This window comes from Lepidochelys kempii, chromosome 10 (genome assembly GCF_965140285.1).
Source record: "Lepidochelys kempii isolate rLepKem1 chromosome 10, rLepKem1.hap1, whole genome shotgun sequence".
NCBI classification, from domain to species: Eukaryota; Metazoa; Chordata; order Testudines; family Cheloniidae; genus Lepidochelys; species Lepidochelys kempii.
The window spans coordinates 84,947,071-84,962,946 of record NC_136389.1 but is presented as its reverse complement, the minus strand read 5'-3'; the positions used below and the strand labels follow the sequence as shown (position 1 = coordinate 84,962,946).

Below are 15,876 nucleotides of genomic sequence, written 5' to 3'. Positions count from 1 at the left end.
GACAAGGCCCTGCTCCCTCCTCATGTCCAGGCCACCTGGCCAGTGACTTGGCATGAGCAACTCTAAGGCTGGTAACTATGATAACAACCTTGCAGAACCTGTGTGTGTGGGTGTGTGTGTTTGTATGAATGAATGTGAGAATAAATATGAGATTGAATGGAATGTTATAGCTATAACTAACTGCTTACTATGATTCTTTCTGTATTCACAATAAATGTGGTATTTTGCCTTTTTCCCTTTAATAAGATCCTGCTGGCTTTTATTTTATTGGTACAACAGTCAACCTGTGGAACTCATTGCCAGGGGATGTTATGAAGGCCAAAACTATAATGGGGTTCATAAAAGAACTATGGAGGAGCGGGTTTCAGAGTAACAGCCGTGTTAGTCTGTATTCACAAAAAGAAAAGGAGTACTTGTGGCACCTTAGAGACTAACCAATTTATTTGAGCATAAGCTTTCGTGAGCTACAGCTCACTTCGTCAGATGCATACTGTGGAAAGTGTAGATCTTTTTATACACACAAAGCATGAAAAAATACCTCCCCCCACCCCACTCTCCTGCTGGTAATAGCTTATCTAAAGCGATCACTCTCCTTACAATGCGTATGATAATCAAGTTGGGCCATTTCCAGCACAAATCCAGGTTTTCTCCCGCTGGAAATGGCCATACGCATTGTATTATCATACACATTGTAAGGAGAGTGATCACTTTAGATAAGCTATTACCAGCAGGAGAGTGGGGTGGGGGGAGGTATTTTTCATGCTTTGCGTGTATAAAAAGATCTTCTACGCTTTCCACGGTATGCATCCGACAAAGTGAGCTGTAGCTCACGAAAGCTTCTGCTCAAATAAATTGGTTAGTCTCTAAGGTGCCACAAGTACTCCTTTCCTTTATGGAGGGTCGGTTCATCAATGGCTGTTAGTCAACATGGCCAGGGATGCAACCCCATGCTCCGACTCTTCCTAGCCTCTGTGAGAAGTTGGAAGTGGACAAGAGGGACTGGCCCGTTGCATGCTCTGTTCATTCCCTCCGAAGCAAGTGGCATTGGCTACCGCTGGGAGGCAGGACGCTGGGGTAGACGGACCATGGGGCTGACCCCTCTAGCTGTGCTCTTCTCCAGACTGCATGCAACCGCGCCGCAGCCACGGCGCTCCCAGGCCGTTAGAGACAGGCTGGGTGAGGGAATCTCTTGTATGGGGCCAGCTCCTGCTGGGGCGGGAGACAAACTCGAGCCCCCAGAGCCCTTCCTCAGCCCCAGCGCTCCCTGGAGAGCGTGACAGCGCCTCTCCGGCGGCAGCAGACGCCGGGGCCCTGGCCGCCGCTCTCGCCGCCGCCGCCGCCGCCCAGGGTCCCGCTGAAGCGCCCGCGTAGCGACGGGAACCGCGGGCGCGTCTCGCCGCGCTTCGGGGCGCGGGTTACTACGGCCTCGGGCCAGGGCCAGCGGCGGGGCCCCCTCGCCCAGGACACGTCCCTCCGCCTGAGGCCGAGTCGCCTCGCCCGGGCTCGCCCCACAGGCGAGCTACGACAGGGGCCGGGCCGGGCCGGGCCTCCCAGCGCACCCGGGCCGGGCCTCCCAGCGCACCCGGGCCTGGCTCGGCCCCGGCTCTTCCCTGGAGAGCCGGCCCAGGAAGGGGGGGTGGGGGGCCCGCGAACTGGCGGGGGCGGTAAGGCGCGGGGACGGGCCCCAGCCCAGCCGTTGCCATGGCGCCCAGGGGCGCGCGGGCCACGACCTTCTCTCAGCCCCTGCGCTAGTGACCCAGCCCATTTATAGGGCACGGGCCGGGGGGCGGGGCTCTGAGGTCCCCAAGCCCCGCCCAGCCTCCGTGACGCGCTACGCGGGTGCCAATGGGGAGCTGCCACACTCCAGATCCGGTTCGGGGGCGGGACTTCCGGCCCCGCCGAGGCCGCTCGAGTGGAGTCTGGCCGCCGCCGCGGAGGGAGCGAAGCCGGAGCCGCCCGCCCCGACTCGCCGCTGCCCGCCATGGCTCTGCCCGGGTCGCTGCTGCTGCTCCTGGCCCTCGGCCCCTGCGCGGGCCGCGCCTCCGACGTGCTGGAGCTCGGGGACTCGGACTTCGAGAGCGGCCTGGCCGAGCGCCCGGGGCTGGTGCTGGTGGAGTTCTACGCGCCCTGGTGAGCCGGGCGGCCGGGGCCTGTCGGGCCGGGGCCTGTCGGGCCGGGGGGCCCGGGGCCTGTCGGGCCGGGGGGGCGCCGGGAAGGGGCGACGCCGCTGCCCCTTCGTGCGCCGGGTCCGGGAGGGCCGCAGCACGGGCCTGACGCGCCCCGCGTCGACAAGGCCCTGGGTCTCCGCCTCTCTGTGGGGAGCCGGACCCCCTGGCCGCGAGTTGGGTGTGGCGTAGCCGGCTCTCCTGCCTTAGCACCCCTTGCTGAGCGCCCTGCGGTGGGCGGCCGCCTTTGGCATTCACCCAACCCCCCCCCCCCCCGGTTGGCTTTTAGTCCCACCCCTTGTGGGGTGACAAAATCCGGCAAAACCGAATGTCCAGTGTGCAGCCCTTGATTCTGGGCCCAGTGGCGAGTCCGTGCTTCTTTCTGGGCATCTTTATTCCTTTCTCAAGGGCTTCATGCTTCGAAGTGGCTGGTGGAGGACCCCCAGGCCCTCCCTCTACACTGGGCTCCAGCACAGGGACCCTAGGGCAGGCAATCAGGGTTCACTCTGGCAGACTCTGTGCTGCTTGTTGCCTTGTCTTTTTCCAAAATACAAAACAAAAGCGTAAGTGCAGTGTTATCGCAACTTACTTTAAACAGGGTGTTTGCAGTATATGATGGTAGACTACTTCCAGCTTAATCTGATAAAACACTGGGTTCTGTGGTATCAAAACAATTCTTAGTTGGAAATTGGACACCTTAAAATAAGGGTCTGTGTTCTCTAGCTTAAGATAAGGGACTATGTTCTGCATTTCTAGGAAGTACTAACTGCTTGCTTTACTTACGGACTTGACACAATTTTCTAATTGAACTGCCTGGTATAGAATGAGAACTACAACTTCCATCATGCGTTAGGTTGCAGGAAGATGAGGAGGATCTCTGCTGTGGTGTCTGCTTTTAATTGGTTAGAAAATGGGTTTTTGTTTGCAAGTCATTGGTGAAATAGGAGTGGACCCATTTTGATGTATTATCTTATACTTCTCAATTAATATCCAGCTTCAAAAATATGCAGGACTTCCTAAAAAATCCCTTCCACACTATGGAATAGTGAATAAGTCAGCAACTCACTGAGTACGTTTGTTTGGCTAGACAAATGGAACAGCAAATCTTGGTCACTTACACAGATCCTTTTGAATTAAGGAGAAAATACTAGCTCATGGACAAGCTTTCATTAGTTAAATTGCTTGAGGGAAGCAGAGCAAAAGAAACCTAGGATTTCTAGGAACTTCGGAACTGGATGTCTTGGATATAGTCCCTTTCATTCTGTGCCACTAGATTTTGCAGTATCTATCTCGCTATGTGTTGCCAGAGGATGGAAAGCTACAGTGTGTGGTGGATAATGCTATTGGCACCAGAAGATGTTTGACTAATGTTGCCATTTTGTTTGGGTTACTGATTAGCTGGGATGATTAAAATAGTGATTTATTTTTACTTTAAGTTCTGTAAGGAGTTACTCAACTTTCAGGATTATTAAAATGAATTTAACTTACCTGTTGCTGAAAATGTCAGACCTCTGTAAACTAGACAGCAGTTCACTGGGTGACAAAGCTGCAAATACAAGGTGTTTCAGGCCTGTATTAAGCATCAAATTATATCATGGTTCTGTGGTTAGTGTGAGAATTAAGTTATGGAATCTTCAGGTGCTCTTACATTTACCTTAAGTCTTGATCCTGTGTATCTTCTACTGCAATGGATAGAAAGTCAGGACATGGCAAGTCCATTCACAGTAGGTAAATATGTTGACTGGATGATTCATGAATATTCGGTTTCAGACTTAATTCCACTCATCTCAGTGGGCAGGAGTTAAATTGCAGTGCTTAGTGCTAATGTTTGTTCGGCATCTGTAGGAAGACAATAGTGCGCTGGCGTGTATTCTAGCAAAGAGAGTAAAGTCTTTGGGAAGATCAGCACTATTTTTTCTTCTTCCCACCCTGGTCAAGTAGGGGAACTCCAAAATGTTGGGAAGGAATAATGTCAATGTGACTTATCCCATCTCTTTCCCTCAGCCCTTGCCTGAGCTCCAAGTTGAAAATCTTTCCAGTAAGCCTCATTGTTTCTATGAAGGCTGTTTGGGTCGGTTGTGTGTGACCGTGTGGAGATCCTTGGTAAATGGAAACATGGCATCTGCCCAATTGTAGGGAGGCTTTTCCTTGTAACCGAACTGTCACTTCCCCTTCAGGTGTGGGCACTGCAAACGACTAGCCCCGGAGTACGAGGCTGCTGCTACCAGACTGAAAGGAATTGTCCCTCTAGTAAAGGTATGGACCTAGCCCGAGTTCATGGTTCTGTGACAAGTTACCTGCTCTGACTGGGCTGGAACCTTTTTGTGGCAGCAGATTTTTACACTTACAGTCCACTTACTAAAAGTTTGTGTTTGGGGCTGTACCCTGACTAGTGCATCCAGTGGTTCCATGGAGATTTAGGGTCTGACTTAATTTCCTCTGTTTCATAAATGTGAGGGGGTGGGTTTCTGTTCTGCTCCGTATGGAGGGAATAGTCTACAAAGCCCCGAGTCCTCCTGCCCCAGATCTTAAGCAGATTTCCTCCACTGGAGGCAGTATTGTGCAAGTAGTGTGCTGTCCGCCTCTGGAGCGCTTGGTGTTCATTGCTGCCAAGAGGATTGGTCTGTTCCTGTGCAGGGCAAGCTAGAGAGCCCGTCCCTTTACTGCGGCAATGAAATTCCCTTTTTCGTACCCTACTACTCAGGGCTTGGGAAAAACAAAGGACGTGTCTGCAGGCATTATATGCAGTAAATGATACGCTCAAATCCTGGGTTTAGGGGATTTTGAGGCCTAATGCACTTGCATCTCCTGCCTCTCCCTCTCCACTGTGCAGAACACTAGAAAAAGAGTCTGTATCCCTGCATGCAAACAAACTCCTTCCTCATTAAGTCGTGATGGAGAAGCTCTCCTAGGCCCTACTCAGCTCACTGCAGGGGGCCAATGTAGGGATGTGCCTTACAGCACTGCCTTGAGGCAGAGGGCTGCTATAAAGGGAAGCTTTCTTGTGAGGTGGTTAAGAAGTACAGGGAACCTATCACTAACTTGTACAACTCCACTAAGCCAGTGCCTCATCGCAGTCTCTTCACACCATCCAGTCCCAGTTTACTCGTATCCGTCCCTCTGGGCATGGGGAGCGTTCTTCGATTTCAGCCATCTCTAGGCACTGTTACATTGGGTGATGAATGGAATTTTAGGGTTATCAGTGGAGTCTCTCACATTGCATCTGGTGCACTTTAGTCTCTCCTGTAGTGTCCTACCATGTACTTCCCTAGCCTTGTTAGCCAGGTTAAATCTTCAGATCTCCCAAAGTCCATGTCCCAGCCACCCTGTGGGTGCACTAGATCTGGCCTATAAGCTTCCATGGGCATGGATAGTCTGCTCCATATTTTTTAGAGCACTGATTGCATGTTCCGCAAGTAAAGGAATACAAGGTGGCAGCCGAAGCTTGCTTTTGTTCCTGTAACTTTCCGCCAGAAGTCCCCTCCCTGTGGATAGACACTTTGCCTTTTAATGCCCTGTTGAGGTTGCATTTCTCTGCTTCATAGGATTATGTGGTGGGCCCTCTATGGGGAAGCTGCCTTGTGCTGCTTCTGATTTCTGCAGCAGAGGAGTTTGTGCTATGTGCCAACACTGCATGAATGTGATGGTGTGTTAAGGAGCAGTATTTCTCTTCTTCAGGTTGACTGTACAGCAAACTCAAACACCTGTAACAAATATGGAGTCAGCGGCTATCCCACCCTGAAGGTTTTCAGGGATGGTGAAGAGGCAGGTGCCTATGATGGGCCCAGGACAGCAGGTAAGGATCCTGGCATGGTGCTGCAGCACTTTCCCATCTGGATTGTATTTGACTTGTTGCTATGGAGATGGGAGTGTCCTGGCTGCATGGCAGTACTAGGCTCAACTTATTTGTCTGCCTGTTGGTGGGAGGGATGGGGGTAGAAGCACTGGATACTTGAGTATCTAATTGGTTCCTGGTAAAGATGAGGCACTGCAAGTCTGCCTTGTCCACAACATCTGATCAGCAGTGGGAGAGATCCAGTGGCCAAAAGACATGGGAAGGAGAGAATATTGCTGCATGTTGAGTGTACCAGATTGCTGAATGTATCTGCCTATCTCTGAAATTCTACTGCAGTGTAGCTGTTGCCCAGGGCTTGTTGCTTAGTGCAGTGATCTCGGCCAGTGGTATGCAGAGGACTTCCAGGAGGTATATCAACTCACCTAGATATTTGCTTAGTTTTATAACAAGTTACATTAAAAGCACTAGCAAAATCAGTAGAAACTAAAATTTTCTACAGACTATGACCTGTTTATACTGCTCTGTGTACCATACACTGAAATGTAAGTGCAGTATTTCTATCCCAATTGATTTATTTTGTAACTGTAGGGTAAAAATGAGTCAGCAATTTTTTAGTAAGTGTGCTGTGACATTTTTGTGTATTTAGGTGTGGTTTTGTAAGCAAGTAGTTTTTAAGCAAGGTGAAACTTGGGGTACACAAGACAAATCAGACTCTTGAAAGGGGTGCAGTAGTCTGGAAAGGTTGAGAGCCACTGGTTTAGTGCTCCAAGGTCAGGTTTCAGAGTAGACAGAAAGACACTCTGTTTATGTAATGCCTTGTGATGAGCATTGTGCACTTGTCTCTTGAAACTTGCAAGTCTTTTGACTCCTTATGCTACTGCACTGGTAGCTAGGGGAGGAAGGCTTTACATTTGCATGGTAAACTTGGGGGTGAATAGGTCCTGCTGGGATGTTGATGCTCTGGGAATCCTCTATGGATCTCTTCCAGCTCAACATGCTTTCATGGAAGTTCCATTGTAGGGCTGGGATGCATACATATTTGTATTACAGTAGTGCTTAGAGACTTGGCTGGGGTCCCATTTAGCTAAGTACTGAACAGGCATATGGTGCAGAAACAATCCCTCTCCTAAAAGCATAGAATCAGTCTCCTAGAACTCCATAAAACCATCACTCTAACACTGCTGTATGCTTCGCTTCCTTCTTCCTTAGATGGGATTGTTAGTCACCTCAAGAAACAGGCAGGACCTGCCTCAGTGGCTCTCCGCTCTGTGGCAGATTTTGAAAAATTCATCAGTGATAAAGATGCTTCTGTGGTGGGTGAGTAGTACAAGCCAACAGAACCTTTAAACTACATTGGATACTTTGTCCTGGGGGAAGTCTGTCTTTCAAGTCCCCGAGCCCCTACAAAGTATGTTGCTACTGCTCTCAGAAACTTGTAAATAGCTGGAGATCTCTCCTTGAACTTGCGCATCCACCAGTCCCCATCCCACTCCTTCTCTCCCATCTCTCCCCGCTTGCTGGAATCTGATTGCCTTGAGCTCTTGGAGCCAAACATGAACATCAAGGATTATATCACAAGATGCCTCCAGAGTATCCTGATTTCAAGTCATGATCTGATGATGGCATATGGATGATACCAAAACATCCTTCCCTGTTAGGGGGCTTATTCCTTCACCCACTTACTTCCCTGGTCCTTCTCGCATGAACAGAGAGCAACAATACCCGAAGTCCAAAGGTGCAAACAATTCGATGTTTATTGGGGTGAACTTCCAGCAAACGTGATTCCAGTTTCCTTCCTTAGTATCCTCCTTCCCAGCTCTGACACCACAGAGCCTTACACCTGTGTCCCTGTTCCCATTCCTACCCTTAGCCAAACATGATTCCAACTTCCTTACTCCCATTCCCTGTTCCCATTTCCCCCTTTAGCAAAACATGATTCCAATTTCCGCACCCCCATTCCGTATTATATCACAAGATGCCTCCAGAGTATCCTGATTTCAAGTCATGATCTTATGATGGCATATGGATGATACCAAAACATCCTTCCCCATCACTCATGCAGATCCACTGACACCCACTCTAACTGGGTGAGTATCTTAGACCAGTATTTCTCAACCTTTGTGATACCTGGGAATGGCTTGCTGCCTTGCTAAACTGTGTCAGGGTCCCAGGGTGCAGTCCACGGAACGGTTGTTGAGAAACCCTGCCTTAGACAGTGGCGTCCAAAAAATATCTGGATGAGTCACCAGTATAGCCGGTGAAATAGCCTCAGAACTGCTGGTGCTGGACTATTAAGGTTAACAAAGCAAGCAGCCCGCTTAGCTGAGAATAATGCCTTGGTGAACAGTTCTGGATGATGTATCACAAGGCTTTGCTTTTTCTTTCGGGGTAAGGTTCGTGCTGGAGCACTGGATAGGCACCTGTAGATGTATTTAAAATGTGAAGAAATAGCCAGGTCTCCCCAAGGACCCTGTTCTGACTTCATCCCCTGGGGGCAACATACTGTACCCAGCCATACCTGACACATGCAGGGATGGCTGTCACATCAGCCTTGTAGCACTCAACAGTCTCGCCACATTAGCCTGACTCAGGTCATCGCACCAGGAGCTCTGCTAATCCAAGGAACATTTCAAATGGGAGCTTGAAGGAGACCAGAACTGGGTGGAAAAATTGCCCTCTGTCTCCTGTGGAGTAGTATTATAGGGCAGGGGTTCTCAAACTTTGTGGCATTGCGACCCTCTTCTGACAACAAAAATTACTACATGACCCTGGGATGGGGACCGAAGCCCGAGTCCCACCACCCACCCAAGGCTGTGGGGCTCCAGTCTTCAGCCCTGAGCCCGAATAAGTATAAGCCAGCCCTGGTGACCACATTAAAATGGGGTCGTAACCCATTTTGGGGTCCCAACCCACAGTTTGAGAACCAGTGCTATAGGGCACTGCCTCTGTCCAGATCCCAGCTGCCCAGCGTGCAGCTCCATCTCTGGCTGCAAGTGGCAAACTTCTTCTGGGCTGGTGATTGAGCCGGATGTACTCCCAAAGAAAGCTGCTTGGCTCCTGCTGGGGCAGAAAGAAGGAAGGAAATGCTGGTGTATTTCTAAAGGAACACAGGGAAATTGAACCTTGCTAAACAGAAGGAGTTGAGCTGGGCAGAGAAGAGCCCATTCGGAAGTGACGGATTCTCAGGCAGAGTAAATACAGAAGAGTTGAGTCAAACAGGGAAATGACATGTGCTGAGGCAGAGTTTCTGTAGGGTCCCCGTGTCTCTCTCTGTTGCAGGCTTCTTCAAAGATGCATTTGGTGATGCTTATTCAGAGTTCATGAAAGCAGCCAGCAACCTAAGAGAGAGCTACCGCTTTGCACATACCAGCGAGGAGGAGCTGATACAGAAGTATGAGGCAGATGGAGAGTAAGTGGCTCAGTGTACTCATGGTTCTTGTTGGGGCAGCAGGGACAACCTCAAAGACCCCTCTCAGACAGCTGTGCTTTGGAAAGTGATTTCCTTTCATAGCTTCCCATGTGGGCCAAGACCAGAGGAGGTTAATCTTTCTAAAATCAGTACTGTTGGGTCCAGCTGGAAATCCCTTCAGAGCAGCCTGCCTATGTCCTGCTGTTGGGCACTTGAGGCCCTTGAGCCATAAACTACAGTGAGTGGGTCATGGTTCTTGTGGAGGGGCAGGGGAGAGAAGCTGACCTATAAACACTTGTAAGGTCTCCCTTACCTGCTGGGCTGGTGTATGCGTGTCAGACTCCTGCCTCACATGGAAAGTACTGTACCAGGAGGACCTAAATTGGCTTTTCAAGCCTGGCTGTTTGTTCCCTTATTGCCCATCCTATTCTTCCCTTGTCACCACGGGGTGGGGGTTGTTTACTTGTTAACTGCAAGAAAACGTGCTGCTTGTTCTGGCTAGTAGCATAAGACTCGGCCAGGTGGCTGAGGTACAGGTAGCTTTGTTCAGGACCTGGATGATTTCACTGTGTACTTGGAAAGGTGTCGACCAGTCTTCTTGCCACCGTATCCCCATACTGCTAGTTCCTTCAGCTGTTTCATGTTGTGCTCTCCACCTCCGTCCAGGGGTGTTATCTTATTCCGTCCTCAACGCCTGGCAAATAAATTTGAGGACAGCACTTTGAGGTACACAGAGGACAAAATCACCAGTGGCAAGATCAAGAAGTTTCTCCAGGAGAACATGTGAGTGATGTCTCACTTCCATCTCAGGGCTTGGGTGGGTGATAGAGTTCAGCTAAATTCCCTACACTGTGAGCAGTCTGGCTTCAGCCCTATTGCCTGGGCATGGCTAGTAGCACTGCCTCTGGGCTACTAAATTCTAGCTGAACTTAGGGGTTCTTCTCTTCTAATGGAACACACAGAATAGTTGGCTTGTGGGCACTTAGTGCACTACAGGTCCATCATTCATTCTCAAGAATGAGATTTCTATGTGGGTTTTTCCTCTGCACTAACCATGGCTGCTGGGCACTTGATCTAGCATTCCAGTAACCTGGTTTGCTCATTTGATTTTAGGTCAGTTTTTGTCACAAATAAAAGTAGGTCCCTAATTTGATCAAAACCTGTGTGTAACTTTGTATGTCCAGCTACAGTAGCAGAACCCCACAAACTGGCCTGATGCACAAATGAGCTATTTGAAGAAAACACTTTTCAAATAGGCCTGCTGGATATCGGCAATTGTATGGATCCTGTGATCTTGAATGAGAACGAGACTGTGCTAGGACAAGGTTATTTCTGGGTGGGGAGGAAGGGCTCAGATAGTGAGATGCAGGTTGCTAACTACTACTTTGTTGATAGTTTTGGCATCTGTCCACATATGACGGAAGATAACAAAGACTTGATCCAAGGGAAGGACTTGCTGGTGGCTTATTATGACGTGGACTATGAGAAGAATGCCAAGGGCTCCAACTACTGGCGCAACAGGTAAGCAGAGGAAGATAGATCCTAATCCAGTCTTCCTCCCTTCTGCAGTGCACTGTTTTGGTGGATTCCTATGGTTTATCTGGCAGAACGCTGTCCCCAGTGTGCAAACTCAGAAATCATTTCTGAGACTCTAGTAAATTCTTCTTTCACTTGGCTCTGTCTACAGGGTGTGTTGTCACTACAAGTAGAGAGGCATTGCAGGCCACCATCCAGTTCCTTGAAATGTTGCTTCTAATTCTGGAAAACTGACTCTCCCAACTTGTGCTTCTGTAGCAAGCAGTTGGTGTTTCCATAGGTTGCAGGCAGCCCGCTAACATGTCTGGAGCATTAATTCAGCATCAGGTGTAGACAGTGCATTTGGCATGCTTATCAGGAGCTCTGATTCCTTTATCTGTCCATAGCAAAGTTGCTTGACTGAGGCCCAGAACAACTAATCTTGCTGAGGAGGCTCATGCTCGATTCCATTTTTCGTACTCCACCTTACTGGGACTTGATTCCCTATGCAGTGCTGCAGCCACAGGAGACCTGGTTGATCAGAGCTGACTGATGGTTTATGGGGTATTCAGTGCAAAATGTAGACTTGTTGAAGCTATGCATCGGGAGATCCCTAGGTTACACCCAGTTTAGTAGCATGTTCTTCTTTCCTGTTTCTCCAGCTGCATTTTCATGTTCCTTCTCTTTGCAGAACCTCCTAACCAGCAGATCCCCCCCCACTAATTCATGTTTCTAGCTGTTTTCCGTTTCAGCTGAAAGAGGTGGTTCTCTTCCTCTCCCCAAGTGCTCTGTTGTCTTGGAGAAACTGTTTAATGTTCGTAAGCATAACAGCACATTTCCTCTGCTTTACTCAGAGTGATGATGGTGGCGCAGAAGTTCCTGGATGCTGGACACAAGCTCTACTTTGCTGTTGCTAGTAGAAAAACCTTTGGCCATGAGCTTTCAGAGTTTGGCCTGGACAGCAGCACAGGGGAGGTTCCTGTCGTTGCCATCAGAACTGCCAAGGGAGAGAAATATGTCATGCAGGAGGAATTCTCGTAAGTCCTGGGCGTGGCGCACCCTCCTGGTCCAGTCACAGGCAAAGCCTTTCAGATACTTACTACCCATCTGGGCTCATTGGGAGGACACCTGAGCTGGATGCTTGTGTTTCAGAGGAGTAGCTGTGGCTGTAGGCCAAGCCTGTCCCTGGGTAGTTACACACTATGGAAGGATTACATTAGGAGCTGCAAGCTCTAAGGTTTGAGGGTTTAATTCCAGGATACCTAAAAAGTAGAGACCGGCATAGAAAATAACATGAGACTGAACAGCCGAAAGAGTGAATACCTAAAATAAAGGGCATGGGAGACACACTTCAGCCTATCTCCTGGGTGGGAGGAGCGTGGGTGGCAGGAAGCCTGACTTACCAGGGTGAACATGTGCACCAGGCAGACTTTCCCAAAATCCTGGAGGTGGCCACGTGGCTTTTGTGCCCTGGGTCATCTGTGGGAGTTAGAGCTCTGGGTTAGCACTGAGGATCTGAGTCGTTTTCTTCAGTGTGCTGCTGTCTGTGGGTAGAACAAAACTCCCTCGATTTGTAGGGTGCACTTGCTAGTTTTATGTGCCAGATGGCTCTGAAATGTCACCTGTATTTGATTTGTAGCCGTGATGGGAAAGCTCTGGAAAGATTCTTGCAGGATTACTTTGATGGTAACCTGAAGAAATACCTGAAATCGGAGCCCATCCCTGAGAACAATGATGGCCCTGTGAAGGTAAGTGCAGCTGAGACATGCTGTTCAGCCAAAGGCTGTATGTGGCTGTTGCCTCTCTCCAGCTAGAACACTGTATGTTGAGCTGACAGAAGTGTTCTGTGCAGGCTTCAAGGACCACTGCCTGCAGTTTGCTGCATGAGGATCAGGCTCACTCAGGTCAGAGCCTGGAGAGTGAGCATGTGGTTATTAACGTGCAGAAATGCTGCTCATCTGGAGAATTCGATCTTTCCAGGTGGTGGTTGCTGAAAATTTTGATGACCTTGTTAATGCAGAGGACAAAGACGTCCTGATTGAGTTCTATGCCCCATGGTGTGGCCACTGCAAGAACCTGGAGCCCAAGTACAAGGAACTTGGAGAAAAGGTAAGCTGGGAGCTCTTGCCTGCCAGCTTTGAAGGCAGCAGTCCTCCCCCAGAACTGAGCGGTCCCAGGGTTGTGCTCAGCTGGCCGAGCCATAAGGTGGCATGAATGTGCCTAAGGGGCCTCCTCTGACTGCTATCTAAACTGGCACTGGTCTGTAAGCAGCTGGCTACTTCTGCCCTCTAGTTACATTTGAGGTTGGGCACCACCAGGAGCATCTCCTTTGGCGCTGGCCAGGGCACACCAGTATTCCCTGGTCAGTGGCTGCATGTCTCCAGGTTACTGTCCTCTGTCCAAACACTGCTGAGAGCTGGTCCCCAGGGAATCCTTCCTAGAAAGATGCCTGCCTGAGGGAAGGGTTGGCTGTATTTGGCTCAGGTCTGGTCCCTTGGCTCCTGTAGTCCTCAGTTCTTAGTTCTCTGGGACAGGGCGAAGGCACATGGGGACAAGCATAGGCAGCAACCAACTTAATCAAAGCACCAGAAGTGACAAGGTGGTGTAGTGATGCTCCCACTCTGTAATATGGTAACATCCTGCTAAATAGAAAAATCTGATGAATCTATTCCTGTATAATGTCTCTTTAAACAGAAGTTTCCTGTTATGATTTTATTTCTGATCTTTATATGGCAAGAGTTTGTGAACTCGTTATACATTGTTAGAGGCAGCAACTCCCCCTGCTCACCCAGGAAGCCTTGGCCTTCTCTCCCACAGGCAATGGGTAAGGGTGTAAGTTGGAAGGATAGCCTCCTAAACCTGCCCATGTATCTCTAGGGCTAGCCTGGATATCAACAGCAAGCTTGTGCCCTCCTTACTACCCATGCCAGCCTGAACTGGCACTGCCCAGTCTCTCACCAGGACAAAGCTTGGACTCACTAGATTATTTGTATTACCACAGCCTTTATGCTAGGCGCTGTACAAATGAATGCTGCTGTCCCAGATCCTGCCCCAGCCTCCCCCAGCTGTTCTGATAGACATCTAGCCAAGAGCCCCCCTGTCTCCCCTTGGCCTTGGAACACACATTCCTGGCCCTAGTGGAACATGGGGGGTCAGCATCTTCCCCCAGTGTCCACAATACACTAGTGATGATCTGTTCACTAATGTGCTATCCTACCAACAGCTCAGCAAAGACCCCAACATTGTCATAGCCAAGATGGATGCTACAGCCAATGATGTGCCTTCTCCATATGAAGTTCGAGGGTAAGAACTTCAGCTTGTATGATATTGGGTGGGGTGGCAGGGGAGCCAGTGACTGTGCTACAGAAGGGCTAGGGAATCTCTCTGGGTTTTTTTTGCGGGTGGAGAGACTGGCTCTGATGGCAGCTGGGGGCCGATGTGCTTGTTATAGTCGCTGGGAACTTGCTTGTCTTGCTTCTGAGCAGCTGTCAGCAGAAATTTAGACTTGGAGTAACCCAAACAAAAGCATCTGCCCTTGCTCCTGTGCAGGGTGTTGTGTATCCCAGCCATACCTGCACACAACTTCCTGAATGTCTCTGGCCCTTCCTTCCTTCTACTTCTGAGACTGTTCTTGAGGATGAACTGCACTGGGCACCTGTCTTTCTGCAAACCTGAATCCAGGTGCTCAGTCAGCCCTGCTCCCAGGGCCAAACAGAAGGTGCTCATATCTCCTCCTGGGGCATGGCTTGCTACTGTTCTGGGCTTCCTCTGGCTGAAGGTGCCTTGAACTGCTTGTCCCTTGACTTGCGTGGCAATAGACTCCATGCAACAGTGATTCTCCCCTTTCTGTGGCTCCAGGCAAACCTGGTGTCCTGCACAGTGAGTGCTAGACTCACTCCTGAGGGGTTGGGACCTGAAGAATGATAAACTCAGTGGAGCTGACATGTCTCTTCTCTCCCCAGCTTCCCCACTCTCTATTTTGCTCCAGCTGGTAACAAGCAGAATCCAAAGAAATATGAGGTGAGTGTCTACTTCCTGTCCTGGGAGCTCTGTATGCAGGTTTCCTCTTTGCTGCTGTAGCTGTTGGCAGCACCCATTCAGCTGCATTCCTGCAGCTGAAGAGTGCTGTGGGGCTGCACAGGCCCCTGGGAACGCTGCCCTGCACATTGCGGGATGCCTGCACTGTAGCTGCATCTCTAGGACACATTGGTGCATCCTGCGGGAGAGCCTTAAAGGGCTCTCAGGGAAATGGTCTGGGGAAGTTTGGTCTCTCTTGAGGCAGTGAACACTCCCCATTTGGGGCCAGCAGGTCCAGATATTCCCAAGACCACAGGGAGTGTCAAAGCCAGGATCCTAGTGCTCAGCCATGGCCTCATGCTCTTGTGCTGTTTGCAGGGGGGCCGGGAGGTGAGCGACTTCATTAGCTACTTGAAGCGGGAGGCAACCAGCCCCCCTGTGCTGCTGGAGGAGGAAAAGCCCAAGAAAAGGAAGAAGGCCCAGGAGGATCTGTAAAGCACCCAACTTACCAGTGTGTCAGAGGAGGAATTGTGGGGGCATTGGGGAAGCCCTGGGTGTCCTGGGGCCAGCTGTGGGGAGTGAAGAAACTGTGCCCAATGCAATGTGGGCTGAAGGGACCCAACTGCTGTACCTAGTTGTGTTTAATTTCCTGCTGTCTCTTTGCTGCATTCTTATGGGGCTGCCCCAGACTTGGGTGGTGATTGGGGGGGTGGGGAAGGGGGGTGGGGCAGGGGGAGATGTGTTTTCTAATTTTTTTGTACATTTGGAGAAGTGAGACAATAAAATGGACCCCTTTAAACCACACATCTGTGCCCAGTGCTGCAACTGGCTGCTGCTGAGAGCCCTGTGTAAGTGGCCCCAGCATCCATGCGCTGGCTAGGAGACCATGGTTTATTGTGTGTTGCCCTGCTCCCAGCTGGAAGCTTTGCCTGGGTGTTTCCTGACAACTGTGGGACTGCATGGGGAACAGATCC

General features: G+C 50.2%; 1 protein-coding gene across 1 annotated transcript; it reads left to right on the top strand.

Moving 5' to 3' along the window:
- Positions 1–1,883: 1,883 nt before the first annotated feature.
- Positions 1,884–15,626, top strand: PDIA3 (protein disulfide isomerase family A member 3). Its single transcript, XM_073304622.2, has 13 exons — positions 1,884–2,130; positions 4,343–4,421; positions 5,844–5,961; positions 7,171–7,278; positions 9,241–9,370; positions 10,037–10,153; positions 10,766–10,891; positions 11,740–11,922; positions 12,525–12,633; positions 12,866–12,994; positions 14,109–14,188; positions 14,848–14,905; positions 15,281–15,626. Exons 1-13 carry the CDS (start codon positions 1,982–1,984, stop codon positions 15,395–15,397), a joined length of 1,503 nt encoding a protein of 500 aa, XP_073160723.1. The 5' UTR covers positions 1,884–1,981; the 3' UTR covers positions 15,398–15,626.
- The last annotated feature ends 250 nt before the right edge of the window (positions 15,627–15,876 follow it).

Coding starts and splice junctions, on each gene's coding strand:
- PDIA3 (XM_073304622.2), top strand. CDS start 1,982: ATGGCTCTGCCCGGGTCGCTGCTGCTGCTCCTGGCCCTCGGCCCCTGC. Junction 9,371..10,036: donor AAGTATGAGGCAGATGGAGA/GTAAGTGGCTCA, acceptor ACCTCCGTCCAG/GGGTGTTATCTTATTCCGTC. Junction 11,923..12,524: donor GTCATGCAGGAGGAATTCTC/GTAAGTCCTGGG, acceptor TTTGATTTGTAG/CCGTGATGGGAAAGCTCTGG.